Source organism: Talpa europaea (assembly GCF_964194135.1).
Source record: "Talpa europaea genome assembly, chromosome: 4".
NCBI lineage: Eukaryota > Metazoa > Chordata > Mammalia > Eulipotyphla > Talpidae > Talpa > Talpa europaea.
Window position 1 is genome coordinate 18098641 of NC_140070.1, and position 22484 is coordinate 18121124.

General features: G+C 38.0%; 1 protein-coding gene across 2 annotated transcripts; it reads right to left on the bottom strand.

The window, feature by feature from the left end:
* Positions 1–258: 258 nt before the first annotated feature.
* On the bottom strand, positions 259–14006 carry CFAP97 (cilia and flagella associated protein 97; the record flags this gene model as incomplete). 2 transcript variants are annotated; one of them, XM_084231977.1, is made up of 4 exons in its annotated part: positions 12511–14006; positions 2974–3242; positions 1657–1807; positions 259–383 (listed from the first exon to the last, which is right to left on the bottom strand). In XM_084231977.1, exons 1-4 carry the CDS (start codon positions 13541–13543, stop codon positions 259–261), a joined length of 1578 nt encoding a protein of 525 aa, XP_084088103.1. In that variant the 5' UTR covers positions 13544–14006. The 2 variants fall into 2 exon arrangements, with proteins under 2 accessions (XP_084088103.1, XP_084088102.1); XM_084231976.1 differs by having other exon boundaries at positions 259–386.
* Between the last annotated feature and the right edge of the window lie 8478 nt (positions 14007–22484).

The window sequence follows — 22484 nt, forward strand, 5'->3', positions numbered from 1 at the left end:
TGCGAAAATAAACATGCATACTACCAGTTCTCTAATACATAAACATCGCATATAAATACATCCTCATAGGAAACACTGATTTTACATTAAATTGTCATTTAAGAAAATTTTTGCATTGAATTACAATAAATTAAAACTCATTGTTGCATACTTTAAATTGCTTAAAACAGTATTACAGATGTTTACACAGAGAATTACAGTAATATACAAGAGAACTTCAATAAGAGTTGGATAAACAATGTTTAAAGTAAGAAGTCTTTATAACCAAGCTGTACGGACATTAGGGGGCTTAGGTCTTAGCAACAGGCCACCAGATGTGTCAAAGGCCAATCGTTCACTCTTACAACTGAGACCACTGGTAGCACTCGATGTCCTGGATGCTCCTCCTAAAATATGCAAAGAATAAGAAATTTTAATTATTTAAGCCAAATACATCATCCAATAAATTTTCTTTCCTAATTCTAAGCCCAGATGAAATTTTTCTTTCCTATTGCATGGGTGTTTTCTTTCTTTTTTTTTTTTTTATGTAGAAGAACTGGGGTGTAGTCCAGAGGTGTGGGGAGGGGCGTGAGAGGATTCACCAGAGACAGTGGGGAGCAGAACAGGCAGATCTACTGAAATACACTGCTGAGGGTAGTAGCGGGCAAGGCAGGAGAGGTCTGCTGTGCCATGTGGATCATCAGCTCCCTAGCCTGGATGGAACTGAGGCTGGTGACAGCGTTGAGACTTAACCCCTAGGCCACCAGGGAGGCCCCCGCATGTGTGTGTTTAGCAGTTCAACACGACTTTCAACAAGAAATACCTAGACTTTACATTAGTAAATTTTCATCCAGGGGATTTGAGGTAGAAATTATAAAATAAAAAACTTTGTATAGTTAGCTATATTTTATTCAACAAATAATTCTCCATATTCTAGATAAGATATAAGTTAAGTATGGACTACTGGAAGAAGAACGTCTCTGGGTCACTATAACAAGTGATGCTTAGAGAATGAATGAAATTTCTAGAATCATTTGAGTGTTTAAGACGCACACGAGCCTTCCCACAACTGGGAAGTTGTAGTATTATAACTGTCTGAAGTGTTGCTTCTACTGTTTATAGTTTAGAATGCATATGTGGAAAGGAAAATGCATGTCTGACATCTCCATGTGTTGCATCCCCTAGTTCTAAGCAGTCCCTCCACGCCAACATTCTCTGGGATAACGCACCACTAGACGTGTGAGTGATCATGTATCAAGCATTACAAGGCACACATCTGATGACTCTACAGATTGCTAATTTTTCTTTTAATAATCCTATAAAAACAAAGCACATATAAGATCTGGAAGATCACAAATAATTCTTAACTGGCTAGAAGGAATGTTCAGTATTTTCAAACAAGTTATTTTTAAATTTCTTCCTCTAAATTGTGAAATTAAGTGTCTTCTCCATTGTCTAAAAAACTGATTTTTCACTGTTCTATCTCCTGGTTTCCCCACTATGCTGCCATTACATGCCACAAAACCTCAAATTAAGTGAATCCAAATAAGACAAACCATGCCAGTGAAAATTAATAGATGACATTCCTGAAGTTTTAAACAATATCAGAAGTTAGTATATAAATAATATATTTTAAAAAGGTACAAACAAGTACAAAATGATTTTGAATATGCTTACTTAATGGGCTATACTGGCCAAGAGTGGATCTCACACGTCTGGAGGATGGCAATGCGTTAAGATAACCCATATTGCGATGATAGTCCATCAGTTGTTCTGATCGTTTCATTCCAACTGTTGGTTTTACAGCCTCAAGCCTTTTCAATAAAGCCTTCATTTGAAGACAATCAATATGAAAGTCAGTATTAGATAAACAGCAATAGTTTTTAAAAAGTGAATAGTTTCTAGAACCTGAAATTCATGACAAAGTAAGACTTTAAATCACTGTTGACAAACCTTATGGAAAATTATTTCAAAGAGTATACTTTAAGGAAAATCTAAGGGTTTTCATCTTGAATTTTGCTACAGTGATATGCAGAAAGCTACTACGTAATTCGCTACCCATCAACATCATTTCATCTTGCTTTGTTGTTATCTGCTCCTTGCCACATGCAGGGTAACCTGCCTGAAAGGTTTAAGACTACTACTTTTGTATATATACACCACCTCCCCAAATCCTGGTGTTAGTGATGATAATAAAGCAGAGTTGTTAAAATTAAGTTAGTCAAATAGTTAATAGGACTGCACTGGTGATGAAATGTGATAAGGGTGCACTTTGGAAACTGTTTTAGTAATTTTAATAGTAGTCTTATAAACTAATTTAGCTTTGAATTTACGTGTTCATTAAGGGTCTAACTTTAGCTTACAAAACTACCTGAGTTTAAAGTCTTGGCTCAGTCACTTACTAGCTGTGTGTCCTTGGGCTAATTATTTAATTATTCTAGGTTTCACTTATTTCATCTGTGAGATGTGGATAAAATTAATACCTACCTGAAAATACTGTCATTAGCATTCAATAAGCTGGTATTTGAAAGACTCCGAGAACTTTGGCATTTAGTATTCAGTAACTGTCAGCAATAATTATAAACTGAATTTTAGGAAGAAAATGAAATGCTACAAATAATAATTTTATGTGACGGTTTTAACAATCCCCATATAACTATATGATTGTTAACAATCAATACTGTTCATGCAGTCAAGTAACAGACCATCAAATCAGATAACCAATTTAGTGAGAGAAGGAATATTTCTCAGAAAATACATGTATCTGATCCCTGGATTACAATTTCTGTGCTACTCTAGTGATTCAACAGATCTTGTCAAAAAGTAGGTTTTCTGTATTTTTTTTTAATATTCTCTGAAAAAAGCTTACTGGATAAAAAAACATGTATTTCATTCCATACAAATCTTCACCTACTTTTATATATGAGTTCCAAGTTGGACTTACAAATCAGCGTAAATGTATTTTCTTTGACAGCTAAAAAATGTGTTACTTACCAAATTCTCTCTTTCAATTCTTTGCTGTTCCCTTTGTCTGTTGAGAGCACTATGATATAACTTGGGGGGAGGGCCAACAGATCTTCTAGGAATTGTACTTTTGCTCCCAGGTTTTTCAGCCTGTCTTGACAGTTCTTTCAAAAGCCTCTGATTTTCCCGATCAATCTGTCTCACTTCCTCTTTTGTGAAAGAGTAGTTTCTCCTAGGTGCTACTGAAGGCTGATCCAAGTGAGGTTTTTGTGGTCCCTTTTTATCTAATTGCAGAAAAGCTACAGAAACCAAAAAAAGGAAAACTGGTTAAACAAACCAGTACAGCAGGTACATGCTTTAACCCTTACAGACAGAAACTATATTAATTCATGTAAAGCTATGTATGAAATAGTTAATGAGAGCCAGACTCAAATCAGATAGAAAAAAATTCAGGGGCCATTTAGAGCATTGTGCTTATTGGGTTCGTTGGGAATAAAAGTTTATACACAAAACAATGAAAATATTTTAGTAAAAAAAAAGTGTATAATACTAGTTCTCAGGAAGACATACTTTATGAAAAATGCCTTTATCATGCCCATTTCATGTTTCCCTACATATATTTAATAGTTGGGGAGGCTCTGGTTGAGTGCACCAATACAATACTTAATTGGGATAGTTACTGAAAGCTGGAGGGAATAGTTCAAAAAACAAAATGTCCTCAGCAATGACTGATGAAAACAATGCTAAACAATGGCAAAAGTAAATCCAGAATATCCTGCAATTTTCAACATAATCTGAAAATATCTTACTATGGAAGATTTGCTATCTATTAAGTGTCACTAAAAAAATTACATCTATTGTAAAAGTCAAATATTTTATCCCTAACTAAACAAAAGCCCAATGAATACATTATGTAAAAGGAAAATTTAACCAAAAACAAATTTTGCAAGTTACCAAGTAAAATTTTTATCAACATGCTTAATCCCTAAATTTCTATATTATAAAAAAATTAAATTTCCATATTATAAACATTTTCAATAAGTTACAATTATTAACATTTGTTAGAAGTTTCTAAAAATATTAAAGCCTATTGAATGTTTTAGCTTGTGTGTACTAAAAATGACTATCTCCCATTGACAAACTAGTAAGTATGATTTGTTTTTGCACAATATTTTTAAACTATTACTTGTTTCTGTGTAACTTTATGCTACTATTTTACTTGTGTAGCATTTTATGCTGTTAAAAGCACACTGCAGTAAGGGGAAGAGGAATTTTTAAGTCCTATTTAAATATATGATCAGTTGGTAGAGATAAGTTAAATCACTTTGACTAAGATCACAAAATCTGTAAGTCTACCTCCCTATTTTAAAATCAAAGATATCCTAAGGTTATAGAAACTTAAAAAATATTTACAGCAGCTTTCTGATAGGAAAAATGAGTAAATTGATGGTTGGTAATTTGTTGAAACCACACCAAGTTAATAACAAAACCTGAATGAGAACACACGTATAAATCTACAGATGCGTTATGCATAATTATCTTCCCTCTAAGAAATACCCATTTTGTAGGATTTAATAGTTTCTAGATTAATGTAACCATATATGAAAGCTTTTAAATTAAATTTTGAAGAAAATTAAGCTACCTTTCTCATGGAATTTTTAAAGTTTTTTTTTTAAAAGCAAGGCAAAATAACAAAGAAATTACATCTAAATCACTTAAAAATATAAAAATAGCATTTTAGCTTTCACAGATGGAAAAGGATGGAGTGATAGCAGGCATTACACTACGTTTTTCTAAAGCTGGCACTATGTTTTAGTATGGAGCCACCTCGAAAAATGAAACCTATTGTTTTTCCAATTGATAGTTTCCAATTACAGCAGGTACATGCTTTAACCCTTAAAGACAGAAACTATATTAATTCATGTCTAAAGTCTAAAGTTAAAAATTTTTTAACTTGAATGAAACTTTCAGGGATACAACATATAAACTCCCATACTTAAGAAATAATTTTTTTTTTTAAATCAACAGTTTTGTCTTTTTTTTTTTTAAGATTTATTTATTTATTTATATAGGCACTGGGTACAGTCAGAAGCACGGGGAGGGTGAGAGAATTCACCAGAGCCAGCGCGGGGAACAGAACAGGCAGAGAGATGAGATACACTGCTGAGGGGAGCAGCGGGTGGCAGGAGAGGTCTGCGTGCTGCGGGCAGCTTTGCAACTTAGCGCTCAACCACTGCGCCACCAGGGAGGCCCTTAAGAAATAATTTTTCCCTAATTTTCCTTAATGAAACAATTTTTTTTCAAACTCTTTATGTCATTTTAGTATCGCTATCCCTCATCATCAGAGCTACTTCCTGGGTCATGTAACATCATTTACCAGAGGTATCAGCTGTACTTTCAGCAGAGACCATATTTTAAAATTGACATATAAAACTATCATTGGAAATTTTATCCCAAGCCATATCTTCATTCATTTTAGTCCTTTCAAAAAAATAAATAAAATCTGCCTGTAGGCATATTCATGATTCCAATTTAAAAAAAAATAGTATTTGCTTTTTAAAGTGATTTTTAAAAAGGTTTAAAATACCCCAACACTTGTAACTGAGAGTAACAATTCAAGAGTAATAACTAAATTTACTCCACTTCTTTGTCTTCTTTATCAACAACTTCTGAGATGAAAAATTCTGTGACATTCTTCCTTTGACTCTGGGCAGGTTTGTGGTAACTTGGACCAATTTGATACAGCCAAAGGGTGGCTTTCGAGGTTGGCAAAAAAGGAGATGAGCCCCACACTCCCCAGTACTTGCTGGAATACTTGAGCTTGGTCCCACGCAACCTTGTGTGTCTGACTACACTAAACCTGTTAGACTGTGACAAAATCAAACCACATAGAGAGGCCGTGTGAAGGCACTATGATCCCAGTTTCTGCATCATCCTAGGTTGCTGCTTTACATTTCTACGTTTTGTGATTTGTTATCAGACCAACAGTAAACTAATGCAAAATTTGATACCAGAAGTGGGGCACCACTTCAGAAAAACCTAAAAGACATGGCATTAGCTTTAAGACAGGTAGCAAGCAGAGCTGGAAGAGCCTACAGGAGATTATTGAAGAAGTGGCAGAATTTTAGCAACACTGTCAGCTATGGTGACAAGAAAAATGGAAAAAATACCTACGCTACCAGTGAATTCGACTAAGCAAATCTCTGCTCAGATTGTTGACTGTATCAAAGGTTTATTTTATCCATAATAATGAGATAGGACAGGGGGAGATGAACTTTAAAAAAAAGGGAACTGGTCAGTTTCCTAGCAGAATTCAGAGAATATAAAAATTGGGACTTATGGAATTAAAAATTAAATTTACCATTCAAGCCTCTGCTAGCAGAAGATTTCAGAGCACTGAGAGAGCTATGTAACTGAGGAAACACGCACAGGGAGCCTCAGCTGTACTGAGTTCTTTTAGGCCCTGGATCCCGTAGTTGGAGGATCTTTGGAAAGGGGCATTACATTTTTACATATGGGAGGAATGTAAACAAGTATGTGATGAGAAGTTGAAGAGGTTTTAAAACATGCCCATAAAATTGATACTCCTCCCATGAAAGGTAGGGTCTATGTCCCTCCTCTTAAATCTGGGAGGTTTATAATTGTTTCAACTCATAGGATATGAAGATATGATGCTATGTGACTTCTGGGGCTAGGTCACAAAGGCGATGAGGGTTCTGTCTTGTTTCTTGGAACACTGAACTTGGAGCCTTGAGCTTCCATGTTAAGAGGTTCCACATCCCTGAGGCTGCCATCTGTGAAGAGGCCACGTGTTCCCTCTGGCCAGCAGTGCTGGTCTTCAAAGTCATCCCAAGTCCACCTCTTCACATGTGAGTATACCAGCAATCAGATTATTGTGCCCATCTGTAAAATCACCCCTGCCTTTGAGTCTCTCCATCCCCTATAATTGGGGTAATCTGTTATGTAGCAATAGTTATTGATATTTCATCTCTTAAAAAAAAGTACCATGTGACACACAAACAAAACACCTATGGAACAAGTGCAGCCTATTAGCAGGTAGCTAATGCTTTTTTTTTTTTTAAGATTTATTTATGTATTTATACAAGCACTGGGCATAGTCAGAAGCGCAGGAGGGTGAGAGGATTCACCAGAGACAGAGCAGGGAGCAGAACAGGCAGACTGACGAAACACACTGCTGAGGGGAGCTAGCTGATGCTTTTTTGGGGTCTAATCACTCTATCAATCTTCCATATGGCTTTGTCAATGTCATCATCTAGTTCTATTTTGTTTCATCATACATTTCAACTCAATGGCTACTGTGCCTTTTGGTGTACTTGGGCAATTTATTAATGTCAAACATTCTTCTTTATCCCTTTCAGTGCTTTTCATATCTTGAAATCTTTCATATACTAATAGGACTGACATTTCTATCTTCTCCTTGTTAATATCTGTCTGGTACATCTTTTTCAAGTCTTTATTATCATTCTTCCTATGTTATTTCAAATATATTTTTATATTAAGTTAAAAAATTAACCCTCTTATAGTATCTTCTGATAAGTTAAAGCCATTCAATTTCATTCTCTTTTCTACCATTTTTAAAAATGTTTTTTCCCCATTTGGAAGATTAATTATATTAATCCCCCCCCCAACAGACTACAAATCATATATTCTAACTCCTTTCTTTTAGAACAGAAGTTCTTAAACCTTTTGGTTTCAGGATTATAGAGGACCTCAAAGACTGTTCATGTGAATTACATCTATCAATATTTACCATGTTAGAAATTAAAAGTAAAAAAATTTAAAGGCATTTATTAATTCATTTGAAAAAATAAACCAGTGATATATTAATGATACATTTTAGAATAAACATATTCTTTTATTAAACTTTGTGTCATAAGCTTAGTATCCTGTAGATTGAATTTATATTTAACAAACTTGGAAATAAGTCATTCTAATAACTCATGGTCACACTGTTAGCTATATAAGCATCTTTCATCATCTGAACTCTTGCCCAATACATGTTGTAATAGCATCAATGGAACCAAATAATTTCTTAGTGTCTAGATATTCAGAAGGTGCTCCTTAGATCAGGAGCATTAGTATAACCATGGGGCTGGCTAGAAATGTAGCTCTGGTTCTACCCTAGATTACTGAGCCAGAGTGTACATTTTAATAATATCCCCAAGTGACTGTACACACATTAAAGTTGGAGAATTTCTAGTCTAGTTCCTTGCCCAAATAGCATATAATACTGCTTTTCTCCTTTTTAGTTTTTAACAGATCCCTGCTTTTCTTCTTTCTTTTAAAGACATCTACCCCTTCCCCACAAAGCCCTGCCTTCAGAGAAAGCTGACCTCCCTCTCCCAACTCCCACCTGTAACTCCAGTGTAAGTCTGACTTGCCCAGGATGATCCCATTCTCCTTGCCAATGAGTATTTCAGGAGTGGGAGTATACCTCAATTCTGGGGACATAAGTGGAAGCCGGTTGACAGAGCTTGATCTAAGAGAGTCAGAGGAAGAGACAGTTTCCATTTCTCCGACATTGTCATATCTGGACGTGAATACGGAAAATTGCTGCAGTAGCCTAAGAAGGAAGCCAATACCAACAGCGAGTGGAATGGAAGGGAAGAACCTGGTCCCTGAGGACATTTTTGGGTCTCAATCCTGGTCTATCTGTGGATTTCCTGATACATGAGAAATACTGTTTCATAGGGAATTTGTTTCTTGCATCCAAAAGCACCCTAATGGGTGAAAGCAGATGATCATCGATGGTCCTGAACAAAAAAAATGAGGTATCACAGCCCATTTCCTAGTAGATGATTTTTAAAAATCTGATAGTTCCAAGAGTTATGTGCTTTCTTTCTAAAACAAGGTTTTTATTGGTTGTGTCCTCTCTTCCACTCTCATGCTCATTCTCAGAATATACTGGCGCTTAAAATTAATGGAACCAAATAGTACTCACAAAATTTAAAAAATGGAACACTGAGTCCTTAAAATGGAAACTATGATTTAGTCAAACAAGATCATATTTTGAAAGACAAATAATACCTTGTTATATTATACATTCTTCTTTTTCAATATCCATTCTTATTTTTAATATAATTTTATAGGAAAGTTTTATAAGATTCTTTATAAGACCAAAGGTTATACTTCTACTTTTTAAAATACATATAGATCACAGTAGTAACTGTTAAGAACAATGCAGCAATAGAAATTTGACAATATAAGGAAAAAACTTATGATTCATATTATTAATACAAAATATTACAGAGCTGTCTGCTTTTCTCATCAGATGGATATTCATGGTTTAATTTTTACTTCCTAATTTTTACATTACAAATATGATTTAAAACAATCCTGTCACTTTAAGAGAAACAACTGACAGTATCTGTTGACAATAATAAAATCTGAGCATTTTAGCAAAAATTAGTGTTTCTGGTACACTTGAGTTTGAGTTTCCCAAGAGCTTTCTGATGAGATTGGTAGTAATAACTATGATTTCTATACAGTATAATATGAACTATGTCAACATTTGTAAGCTCAGTGAGCCAACAGTTTCTAACTAACCTATATATCATGTTGTAAAACCAAGCAAGGATAAAAGATACATTCAAATTGTAAGAGATCAATAATCCTAATGTAACAGAATAATTTAATAACAGCTTCAAACTTTACATTGCAACTAACATTTAAGAAACTACTTGTGGAATTTTGGTGTGGTATCAAATAACATCCAAAATTAATACTCCACTTTCCAATCACATATCTACATGAGGCCAGATTTTCTTCATATACTTCAACTAAAACAATATATTGCAAAAGTTGTATACAGAAGCTTACATGAGAATCCAGCTATTTTCTAGCCAAATATTAGCAAAATTACTAATTTTTTGACATATAGTTATGGCTCATAATACATGTTGCCTATGTTAATACATAATGGGTTTATAACTACTATTTTTCAATGAACCAATAAATATTTTTGATATCTACATGGTAACTATTAAAGATATACTCCACATAAGCAAAAGCTCTTTGGGGGTCTCAGTAATTTTTAAGAGAGCTAATGTTTTTGGTCCCAAAGTGAAAATGTTTGAAAACTGGTGCGCAGAACACTAGGGTTGGTGCTGGAAATCTGGAAAAGATGTAGGGAGAAATAGTCTTCAACTTGATAAATCATCAACCTGATGATGATACAATCTATCTTATAGACTGGAAAGTGGCCATAAGAATTTTTAAAAAAGGAGACATTGTTACACTGGAATGCTTGATAAAGAATTAGAGATTTACCTATAGAATGTCAATCAAACATACTAAGGATTATATAGCAGAAGCAGGCATAAACTCATTCTAGGAAATCTAAAAATAATGGGTAATTACTACAAACGAAATTTTGCTTAAGTACATGAAAATCATTTCCTGACCATTAGGACTTACAGTTCCTTCGGTTGACAAACACTGTCAACTTAGGGGTTCTAGATTTAGGGGTTCTAGCAAGCAATAAGATCCTGCCTTTGTGGAGAGTAACAAACATTCTATACTAATCCCAGAGTCTGATAAGTATTCTGATGGGAAGAAACAGGCTTTTGTGACAGAGTCAGGGTTTGGGGTGGAGTAATGGGGGAAATTTCTATGGAAATAGTCACAAAAGTACTTCTGAGGAGATGAGCTAAGACCTGAGACGCGGAAGCAGCCTATGCAAAACGAAATGGGCAGAGGTCTTATAAATGCAAAATATTTTGAACTCAGTAAGAAAAAAGTATGACAGGAGCACAGTAATGGGAGATTAAACAAGAAAAGATGGATAAATACCCATATGATGCAGATAAAAGGTTTTCATCAACCTTAAAGCAGAGAATTAGACCAATCACAACAAAATCCCCACGACAGGGCCTAAATAATAGTATTTGTTTTAATCGTTCTTCAGGTGATACTAATGTGCTACCTGGAATAAGAATCAAAGCTAGAGAGTCTGTTAGCCTATTTGATAAGGAATATAGATTTTAATTTTAAGAATATTAATATTTATATAAAAATTAAGGATACTAGTATGATTGATTTACTATTCCAAAGGTGATTCTGGTTATTAAAGGAAGAAGCAGAGGGACATGAACAGAAAACCCCTCACTCATGAGTTATAAGAGTGAGTGAATGAGTATTTATAGGAAATAGATGTTGAGTGGAAGCTCAGCCCCTAAATGGCTAATGCTGAGAGTCTGATTTTTCAGACACACTAACAATTAATAGGAACAATAGGAGAAAAGGGAAAAGAAAACAAAGAGGAAATATTCACAAGTACACATTGCTCCATAATGTACTATCAATCTATGAGTTTCTTGACTAAATAAGGGATTTATTTATGCCCTAACATTGCTATCATTTATTATATAATTATGTAGCTATGGATTTATTCTTTCAACTAACACTTCAAACAAAAGTAGAGAATCCCATTTACAACCTTAAATCATTACCTTCAATCAACCTAAAACCTAATCTACAAGCCCAATATTTTGTTTTATTAGCTAATCCAAAGGTTAGTTTGAAGTTGCTTTTCTTACACCTGGAATGTACTGTTCTCTTCAAACTAAATATGGATAATAATAAATTGATACAGACACAGTGGTAAAGATTATTCTAATTCAAAAATATTTATAACTTAAAGCAAGTGAAAATTGAAATGTGTAATTTCATCAACTTGGTAATTATTTCCAAGTAATGCTCTTCAGCCTTTTACGTAAAACCTGATTACTCCTGCATAGTTTACTCTAAGTTCTTTCATTTGTCAGTATTTTTGTTAGTTGCCCTCATATGAGGGCAACAGGTCTTAACCTTAGTGGGGCTGCCTTTCTTAAAGAAGGTGAAATCTATCTTCAGCCCATGTCTCTATCAAAAATGGGAAAACATCTGGTTCCACTTCTCTCATTTATTTTCTCCATCTGGTCCCTCAAGGTATTTTGCGTTTGTAAAGCACTAAAATAAAACCAGTGTGAAGTATTTTCTTTTTTTTTTTTTTTTTACTTTTTTTTTTTTTTTATAGAGGCATGTTTTTATTTATTTATTATATTTGTTTGTTTGTTTTGTTTATACATGCACTGGGTACAGTCAGAAGCGCGGGAGGGCGAGAGAATTCACCAGAGCCAGAGTGGGGAGCAGAGCAGGCAGAAGGACCAAAGTACACTGCTGAGGGGAGCAGCGGGTGGCAGGAGAGGTCTGCGCACCATGTGGGATCCTCCTCCGGTGGCCGGGGAGCAGCCGGGGATCGAACCGGCGCCGCAGAGGCCGCAGGCAGCTTCGCAACCCAGCGCTCAACCGCTGCGCCACCGGGGAGGCCCAGTGTGAAGTATTTTCTAATCTCAGCTGATTAGCTTTGCAATAATATGATATTCCAGGGATTTTTATGATAAAATAGGATGTTTGGTAAAGTTACTATAATATCATTTGTCCCAAACAATAAAGCATATTAGCTAGAAAAATCAGTGTAAATTCATTGCATTCATCAGTTAAGCTCAATCATCGAATTTTATATTTTAAGTTCAATACACAGATTTTAGAAGAAAAGAGAATTACCTTTCAGAAGATGATTCAGGTCCATTGTGTCATGTAAGACTTTTTGTTTATATCTCTGGTCTAAATTGGAATCTAACACTGCAGACTTCGACGTGAGATTGGGCCCATGTTTTTCTTTTCCTTTTTTGGCCGATTTCAAAGATTTTGAATTATTTTTTAAATCTTCAACAGTCGCATACACTTCTTGACTCACATTTTCTTGCTTTTTAACTTTCACTTTTTGATCATTTGATGATCCCAGTTCAAAAGACTGAACAGGGCTGATGTCTGGAGTTGATAAAGGAGTTACATCTGTCACCGTATCTTCAGATTCCTCAATGCAGTCACCTGCTTTGGGTTTAGTACTTGAAGGTTGTGTTCCTGTTGATTTTATTCCTGGTTTATACTTCTGTTTTGGAGACACGTGGGTTATACCAGATACATGTTTCTTTAATGATGGAGATGAAACAGATACATCTGACCCTGCATCTGAACAATCTGTATCTGAACTTGAAGATGAGGAGGACAATGAGGAAGAGGAGCTCCTTTTGGAATACTTTTTACTTTTGCTTTTTTTAAAGTTATTCGATGGTTTAGCTGATTTGGATCGGACATGATGCTTTTTCCCATTGTCACTGCTTTCCTCTTCATCTGTACAGTAATCACCTTTACCATCTTTTACAATTTTCGGAATTCTTTTTGGGATAGGCAAGTGTATTTTATGTTCTGTTGTAGTATCACTCAATTTTTTGGATCTTGAAGAAGTAGACAATGATGACGAATTTCTGGTGTGTGTGCTATCATTTTCTACAGGGTGTTCTTCTAGAGAGATTTTCTCCTTTCTTTCATTTCCCTTGTCAGTAAGGTAATTTCCCTTGCTTTGTACTCCAAATTTCAGGTTTACACTTTCTATATCTTTATCTAATTTCTCTTTCTGTTCATCATTTTGCTTGTCAAAAATTGAGTTACTGTCACATTTTTTTGCTTCTTCAAAGTCACTGTCAAAGAAAGAATGGTCCACTTCACCATCTGATAAATCTCTGAAGCGATCCATGATGGCAAAAATATATCTGAAAAGGAGAAAAGTAAAACCATTGAACTAAAAGTAATTTTCAAATAATTTTTACTTTTATATAGCAATTGCATAATTTTTCATAGCTTAGAAATGTGGTTTATATATAAAGAAAAACATGATCAGAAAGAAAAAACTAAAAAAAAAAAAAAAAAAAAAACCAAACAAACAAAACACCTCCAGTTACTCTGTTAGCTGGCAATGGACTATAGGGGTAAAATCAGTGTTCTGAAAAATAAATAACTCTAATAGTTTAGTTCCCAAGAAAATAATAGATGAAGGCAGGCATAGCACAAACATGGATACCTTGGTGATCCCTAAGGGAAATCTGATTCCTAAAATTGGGTACAGTTATGGAGCTAAAACCTCATTAAATCAGCTAACCCAGCCCAAACACATTATTTTTAGTGGAAGCCTTTCAATGGAGATTGTTTCAGTGCTTGTCTTTGTCCTATCCACTTCCTTCACTGCAGTTACTGGGGAAGAAGCAGGAGGTGACTATTTCAATTAAAAGCTGTCCCTATTCCTTTTTGAAGAATGAAAACTTTAGAGGCTGTACAGGTAGCTCAAAGCCAAACTTCTGAATATTTAATCACAAATTGTGACATACCTGCATGTAAAATATAGAGGGAAGTATTCGTGTCTCATTGTGTTAAAGAGAATGTAGTATGAGAGATTTTAGAGTAGACATGCTGCTTGAAATGGGGAAATTAAGGCATATTACTTAGATACATGGAGTTAAATACTGCAAGAAGTAGACAAAAATATTCAAAGTAGTTAAAGTAGTTGCCTTCAACAAGGTGCAGAGACCACTGTTTTGATTTAGGCCATAAATTACAAGTTTACCTGTAAATTTAAATGTGTACTACTATGACAAAAAACTAAAATTGATTTTAAAATAGTTTAATACTTTATATATGTGGAATTAAATTACAAAAATCACTCTAAAGTCATTAAAAAGATTTCTCTCATTTCAGTGTCACAATACTACTAGCAATCTTGAATTCAGTGTTTAACCTCTAATACTTTCTTCATTAAAAACAAAACAGAAAAACCAGAATTCTTTTCAAGCAGCTGATTCCATTTCTGAAGGCAAAGAAAAATAAGGGCCTAGAACGTGTTATTGTTGCCAAAAAACACAATATTCAAATATGCCGGGGATAGTGAGGATAAAACAAAAGATGCAGTTTAAAGAAGTTTCCATTGTCTAAGCTAGACAATTTAGTACACCAAAAGACACATAAAAATGAAAAGGTAATTCTACTAAAAAGGAGCAAATAAAATGAGCTATGTTAAAGGAATGGCATATAAATTTTCAATAATAATATGTAGCCTATAGACCACTTACGTGCTCATTATATTCAAATTATGACTAATTCCATTAGATGAAATCAAGCACTAAGATTATATAATCCGTATTCTACATCAATCATGATATTCTGCAACCTTTAATTGGTGAAGTGACCCTTCATTTTACAAAAGCATGAATACATAATTTAAAAATCAACCAAACTGGGCCTCCCCAGTGGCACAGCGGTTGAGCACTGGGCTGCGAGGCTGCCCGTGGCCTCTGCAGTGCTGGTTCAATCCCCAGCCGCCAGGCGAGGGTCCCACATGGTGCAGCAGACCTCTCCTGCCGCGCCCGCTGCTCCCCTGAGCAGTGTATCGTCAGTCTGCCTGTTCTGTTCCCCCCTCTGGTTCTGGTGAATTCTCTCACCCTCCCGCGCTTCTGACTGTACCAAGTGCTTATATAAATAAATAAATCTTTAAAAAAAAAAATCAACCAAACTGATGCTATTTATACTAATTTGATAAGTTAATATAAGTAATTTTTTCTGTCTTTAAGGTTTTGAAGAATTTGAGAGCTTCTGAGATATTAAGCTTATAAAAAATTAACTATAATCAACTTTTAAATGCTTAAGGGAACCTGACTGATTACATCAGTAGGTTTAGACTTATTTGGTTCATAAACAATAAGTGCTTGGTAAGATTTGCTTTATTAATTTTAAGTGTTGCTTATCAGGAGGAGTAATCGGAAACAGCCAAATAGTAACACAATAATTGCAAAGATACAGACTGGGGAAAGGAAAGGACAGAAGGATGACCCGAGGGCTCGAGCTTAAAAAGAAGGTTCAGCTGATAAAAAGACATGGAGCCCACCAAGTGGCAAAAGCTTGACTTGAAAACCAAGAAACCAGTATTTTTTTCAGTTCATATTGGGGTAGTATCTACCCCAATATGCTAGGACAATTTACATTCTATTCTGTGTGGTTAAACCACCTTTTGAAGGACGCATTTAATTCTGCTAAGGTGAAGCGTCTAGATTCTAAATCATGATTGTCGGTTTACAAAGCAAGGGGCTCATAGCTAGTACCAGTAATGGCTACTGAAAGGGTGCATTGAGCTACCTGAAGGATTGTGATATGAAAAAAGATTTTAGAGCTGCTAGTTCCACAGGTGGAACCTGGTGGAGCGCATAAGAAAGGTGTTCAGAGGTTAACCTAAGAGCTGCTCAGAAGTGAAACGGACACTTTTAAGATTATGAGCCAGGAGTCACTAGATAATGTTGGAACAAAGACTGGATGCTGCAGAGGGAATTTCTGCATTAGCAGGACATGCTCTTTCCCAACTCTGTCACTGATGAACTCGGTCTACATCTGAAGTCTATCCATAAGCTAAATGACAACTATCTTGTTGAAATCCCTGTTTTTGATAGCTAACAGTTTCCTGGCTTTCTTCTCTCACCAGACCAGGAGCTCCAGATAGCTGGGTCATCTTTATATATCCCTAGTACCCAAAGCAGAACCATAATAAATATTAAGCATTCAAAGAATGTTCATCTGATGAAGGAATTTGGAGTTAAGAGACTTAAGCTGAAGCCCTAATTCTGCTCTTCGCTATTCAAACAAGCATGAAAAAAACCACCCCTTTCTCCTGAGCTAATTTACTTGATAGTTTTCCACAATCAGCTCCTCTCTCACATATATAGACCAGAATTAAGTATCCCTTAGCTGTACTTCTATGGTACAGTCATGGAGTCCCCAAAAGTTGTAAGCATATGCCTCCCTAAGGGGGAACAGCTGATGAGAAAGGGTGCACAGCCCGGTGCCCTGGGAGACTTTTCTGGCTTCAAGTTAGGTTCATTGTATCTGACGGGGGTTTTGTAAGGATTTGAACATTCGGATCACTACAGTTCACTGAAAAATAATCCAACTATCCCACCCACTAGGCCAATTCTCTTGATAGCATTTACTTTAAAGATAGTGAGATGTATTTACATTAGAGAATAAAAACAATATGGACTGAAGATAAAGATTTTCCTTACAAACTGGAATCAGGTAAACACTACATGATATTTCATCAGGCAGAATCACCCTCCTGCTGCTCAATGAAGGCATGTACTTGCCAAAGCTGCCAAGGAGTGACCCCAATACTCACCACTCCTGCAGAGCCAGCGGCAGAAAGAGTAATGCTTTCAAGAGACATCAGAAAAACAAACACAAGAATCAGACTTTTTTTTTTTAAACTGTCGTGACATTACATTATTGTAAACGCAGCTCTAGAACATGATCAAAGAAGTTAACCGATTGGGTACACGAAAATCTCGACCTAAAGTAAACACCTGTTTTCCCTCCAGGACCTCGAAGCTCGGTTCACAACCCCCTCCAGACCCCCGCGAGGAAAGTAACTGACAGCCCCACGAGCCTCGGGGTTCAGGTTCAAGAGGGTGGAGGTGAGCGGCGGGGACCCGAACCCGGCTCCGAGGGGCCACCACATCTTAATTCAGAGGCGACCCCGACCCCCACGCCACCCCCGAACGCGTCCGGAAGACCAGCGGGGTGAGTCCCACCCCGGCCGACGGGGGGTTCGGACACCTTTGTTGTGGTTACACCTGCCGCCGCGGGGCCGGGGGAGCCGGAGAGGTGGCCCACGGAGCCGCAGGCTGGGATGGGGGCCCGCCGGCCCGGCTTCCTGACCTCCCGCTCCCGCTCCCTGATATGGCTCCTGAGTGCTCACCGCTGCCCGGGCTCCGGAGCAGGGAAACGGATCCGAACGGCGGGGTGCGCGGCGGGCGGCCGCGAGCGGGGAGACAGGGGAGCCGCTGCTCGCCTTGCGCGCCGCCCGCGGGGTTCCGGGTGTGCGCACGCGCCTGCGCGCTCCCGCCGCCCTTCCGCGAGGCTGCGGCCGCTGCGCACGCGCCGCCGGGGGAGGGGCGACGGGGCACGCGCGGAGGCCGCCGGGGGCGGGGCAGCGGGACGCGCGCGGAGGCCGCCGGGGGCGGGGCAGCAGGGCACGCGCGGAGGCCGCCGGGGGCGGGGCAGCAGGGCACGCGCGGAGGCCGCCGGGGGCGGGGCAGCAGGGCACGCGCGGAGGCCGCCGGGGGCGGGGCAGCGGGACGCGCGCGGAGGCCGCCGGGGGCGGGGAGCGCGAGTTCCGCGGGGACCCGGCCGCGGCCCCACGCTCGGCTCGGCGCGGTCCCTCGCGGCGGGCGTCATAGAGCGCGCCGGGCGCGCCGGAGACCTGGCCAAGTTCCTCCCGGCCCCGCCCCGCCCCGCTTGCTAGGGCGGGGAGCCGGGGCCATACCTGCACCCCTCGATTGGGCGGAGACCCGTCCAGGCCCTCCGCCTCCCTGTGCACAGCACCGAGGGGGTACAGCTCCTGTGGCCGCCATTAATAGCACTTCGGGCAGGCCGAGTGCTTATGGTGGCTCATTTAATGGGGAAAGCGGCTTTAATTATTTTAAGCGGTTTTTGTTTTTTGTTTTTTTTTACCAGAACGCCTGCCTGGGAGTTACTATGGTAACACAGATCCTTCCTCGCCCCCGCCCCCGTACCCCCTTACAGGCCCTGAGTGGGGGGGTCCGGAGCCCCCTCGACCTCCCTGCCCAGTGTCCAGGACCCGGCTGGACCGGGCAGCACGTGGCCTCGGCCTCTGACTCCTGCCCGGCTGGGAGGTTCCCTGGTCTGGACCCAGATGCTCTTGCCAAAGAGGTGAGAGGAGGGAATCCCATCAATATCAGGGTTCACCCTCCCGCACACCCAGCTTGACAGAAAGAGTGTCTGCCTCGCCTCGCTCCCCTGCCAACACAGTATTAAAAATGGGGCGACCGTGGTTTACTGATTGTTTATATCAGCAAAGTTTAATTCAAATAACTGCTGAGTAGTATGGGCCAGGAACATCTTAAAAAGTCCTCTGACAACTGTTAAGGAGCTGGTAGTTAAGACAATCGAAGAGAAAAATGATATCTGTACATCGTGTTGAAGGCCATACTTTTTCGTTTCTGATCTCACAGGCATTAGGTATAATAAAATAGTTCCCCAGATGCTCACCTTCTAATCCCCGGAACTTTTATGTTACTTTACATGGCAAAAGGGGTTTTGCTGATGTGATTAAGGATTTGGGCATGGGAAAATTAAACCTGAATTATCCAGGTTAATGTAACCACAAGTGTCCTCCTGAGCAGGTAAGAAGTTCAAGGTCAGTAGCAGATGTTATCATACAGAAGCAAAGGTGATAATATACATGAGGAGAATAGTTAACAGTACTGTATTGTATATTTGAAAGTTGCTCAGAGTAAATCTTAAAAGTTCTCATTACAAGTGAAAAAAAGTTATCATTACAGGAGGTGATGGATATTATTGCAGTCATTTTTTTAAAAAGATTTATTGTTTTTTTATTTATACAAGCACTGGGTACAGTCAGAAGCGAGGGAGGGTGAGAGAATTCACCAGAGCCAGAGCAGAAGGACCTAAGCACACTGCTGAGGGGAGTGGGGGGGGGGGGGGGGAGGCAAGGAGAGGTCTAGGCCATGTGGGACCCTCCCGGGATCAAACCGGCGCTGCAGAGGCTGCGGGCAGCTTCGCAACCCAGCGTTCAACCGCTGCGCCACCGGGGAGGCCCTGTAGTCATCATTTTGTAATATGTACATAAATCAAATTATGTTGTACCTTAAATTTATACATTGTTATACATCGATTATAATTTAATAGACCGAAAAAATTTTAACATTTTTTAAGGTAGCATTGATTTATGAAAAATAATTTTTAATTAAAGAAAAGAAGATTAACAGCAAGAGTTCGGAGTAATGTGAATAAAGCGTCTGTGAGCCAAGGAATTCAGATTTACACTTGAAAAAGGGAAGAAAACTTGCCAAAGGAACACAGTCCTCCTATACCTTGATTTTAAACTTGTGACCTCAAGAAGGGTAAGAATAAATTTGTTTGGTTTTCAACCACTAAGTTTGTAGTAATTTCTTATAGCAGCAGTAGGAAAGTAATAGAATCGGTGCTGGATGATTTTTACATGATGATGCAAAGAGAGGAACTACAGGTTTAGCCAAACCTTAAGGAGTACCAATCAGGAGTTGGTGCTATTTCCGATCTTCACAATGCATTGGTTTCCCCTTTTTTTTTTTTTAAAGATTTATTTATTATTTATGCATACAAGAACTGGGGTACAGGCCAGAGGTATGGGGGGGGGTGAGAGGATTCACCAGAGACAGAGTGGGGAACAGAACAGGCAGATTGACTGAAATACACCACGAGGGGTGCAGCGGGTGAGTCAGGGGAGGTTTGCTATGCCACGTGGGTAGCTCCCTGGCTGGGTATCGAACTCATGTTGCAGTGGCTGCGGATTGCTTCATAGGTTGCATCTTAACCCCTTGCACCACCAGTGAGGCCCCCCACAATGCATTGGTTTCTATTATGCACAATCACCAAGAATCATTTCTCTATTCCTTTTGTACATTAAACAGAAGGATTTCACTGAATTCTGCTTGATAAGGCTAAACTGGCATCATTTCCCAGGGATGTTTGTCTACTCTGTGGTCTAAAATTTGTTATATAATGGAATTGCATAGCCATTTCTGGAAAGAAGTGCATGATTCCATTTATATGAGGTACTTATCATAGTAAGTCAAGGGAGGGAAAGAAGAATAGAATAATGGCAAATGAGAAGTAAGTTTTTAGAGGGCAGAGTTTCAGTATGGGATGATGAAACATTTTTGGAGGTGGATAGTGGTGATGCACAACAATGTGAGTGTACCTAATGCCACTGAACTGTATCCTTAAAGATGACTGAAATGGCAATTATATATTTACTAGAAATAACAACCACAAAAGGTTATATCATAAACTTTGGCTCTTTTTCTGGCTATGAATTTCAGTTTTGTGTTTTGCCTGGTTTTCTTTTTCTGCAAAGAGCATTTCCTTGTCCATACTGAAGGACTGAACCAAGGAATGCATGAAGTAGATTGTAAACAAGCTCCTTTAGGACAAATGATTTTATTTTCTTTATGCATCTTCATAGTTCTGGTCATAGAAAGCTATAAACTCATAGGTGAAGGAACGGCCCCCAAATTCACTGACTGTGAGAAAAAATGTAAATAATGTACCATTTCCTCTTTTATAAATTGTTTGAGTTATTTATAGAGTTCTTGAAACAATATGTACTGTTGCTATAGAGGATTATTAAAAGATCTTTCCAAATTATCTGGCAGTTTTTTTTCCATCTCTGTTGAACTTTGTGTTATAAGCAAATGTACACCAGTGAGAAGAGTTTGGTTTTTTTTAAAACTTAAGAATCAAGTTTTGAAGGATGAATATTTACAGGATTAAAGTTAATAAACCAACTTGAAATTAAGTGAAGATTCATACTTTTTAAGTATCTAAAATAGTTCAAAATATCTGAATGTTATAATAGAGGAAATTGAGAAAGCAAAGTTACTTAGATTCACAGAGGTGACATATGAATGGTCCTAAATTCCCACAATGCAGAATCAGCAGCTTCTTCTTGTCCTCCTAGACCTCTGTAAGACCTTTATTTAATGTGTAATGCATTGCTTTGTGCTCTACCCTCTGCACCCCAACAAGAATGTGAGCTCTTCAAGGTCAGAGACCATATTTTATACAGTTTTCTAACAAAGTACCTGACTAATATTTTTGGACTGAATAAGCGAATGAACAGAAGTCATATACTACCTTCCAGAGGTTTGTGGTCTATTTAGAGTCAAATAAATGCTCTTATTATTGTATAGGGTTATAACGATATTTTTTGTATAAAGTAAAAAAAGCAATTTATTTTGTCCTTTATCAATACATTGCATTTAACTGTTATATTTGAAAGATCGTATAATGAAAAGGAATCCTGTAATTTAGGTTTCACCACCAACTAGCTGTGTGATTTTGTACAAATCATTTAATTACCCTAAACCTAACTTTCTTCACCTACAAAATGGGATTATATTTACCTTATTTCTTTATAAATTTGTAATGAGGAACATTTTTAAGAAAGATTTTCAGAAGTTAATGTTCCCATTCAATTATGGCCTATAATTTTTATTCTTTTTTTTTTTTTTTAAGATTTATTTATTTATTTATACAAGCACTGGGGACAGTCAGAAGCGCGGGAGGGTGAGAGAATTCACCAGAGTCAAAGCAGAGAGCAGAGCAGGCAGACAGACGAAGCACACTGCTGAGGGGAGCAGCAGGCGGCAGGAGAGGTCTGCGTGCCATGTGGGACCCTCCTCCGGGAGCAGCCAGCGATTGAACCAGCGCTGCAGAGGCTGCAGGCAGCTTTGCAGCCCAGAGCTCAACCGCTGCGCCACCAGGGAGGCCCTAATTTTTATTCGTTTTTTGTCTACTCAATTGTTCTATATATGTTATCACCAAATAATATCAGGTTTATTCACTCAAAAATATTTATTAAGGACCTGCCCTTAGTTCTTAATTCTCTAATATTACTTTTTACTCCCCAAAAGTATGTTCTTTTTCTTATAGCAATAAATGACAAATCAGAATCACTGACTTCTTTTAGGTAGTGTATAAAAATGTTAGGCAAGTATTAAATGCAGTGTTATTTGTAAAATATTCAAAATCCTTTTCCAATCATTCAATTGATACTTTTGTACTGCCTTTATGTTTTA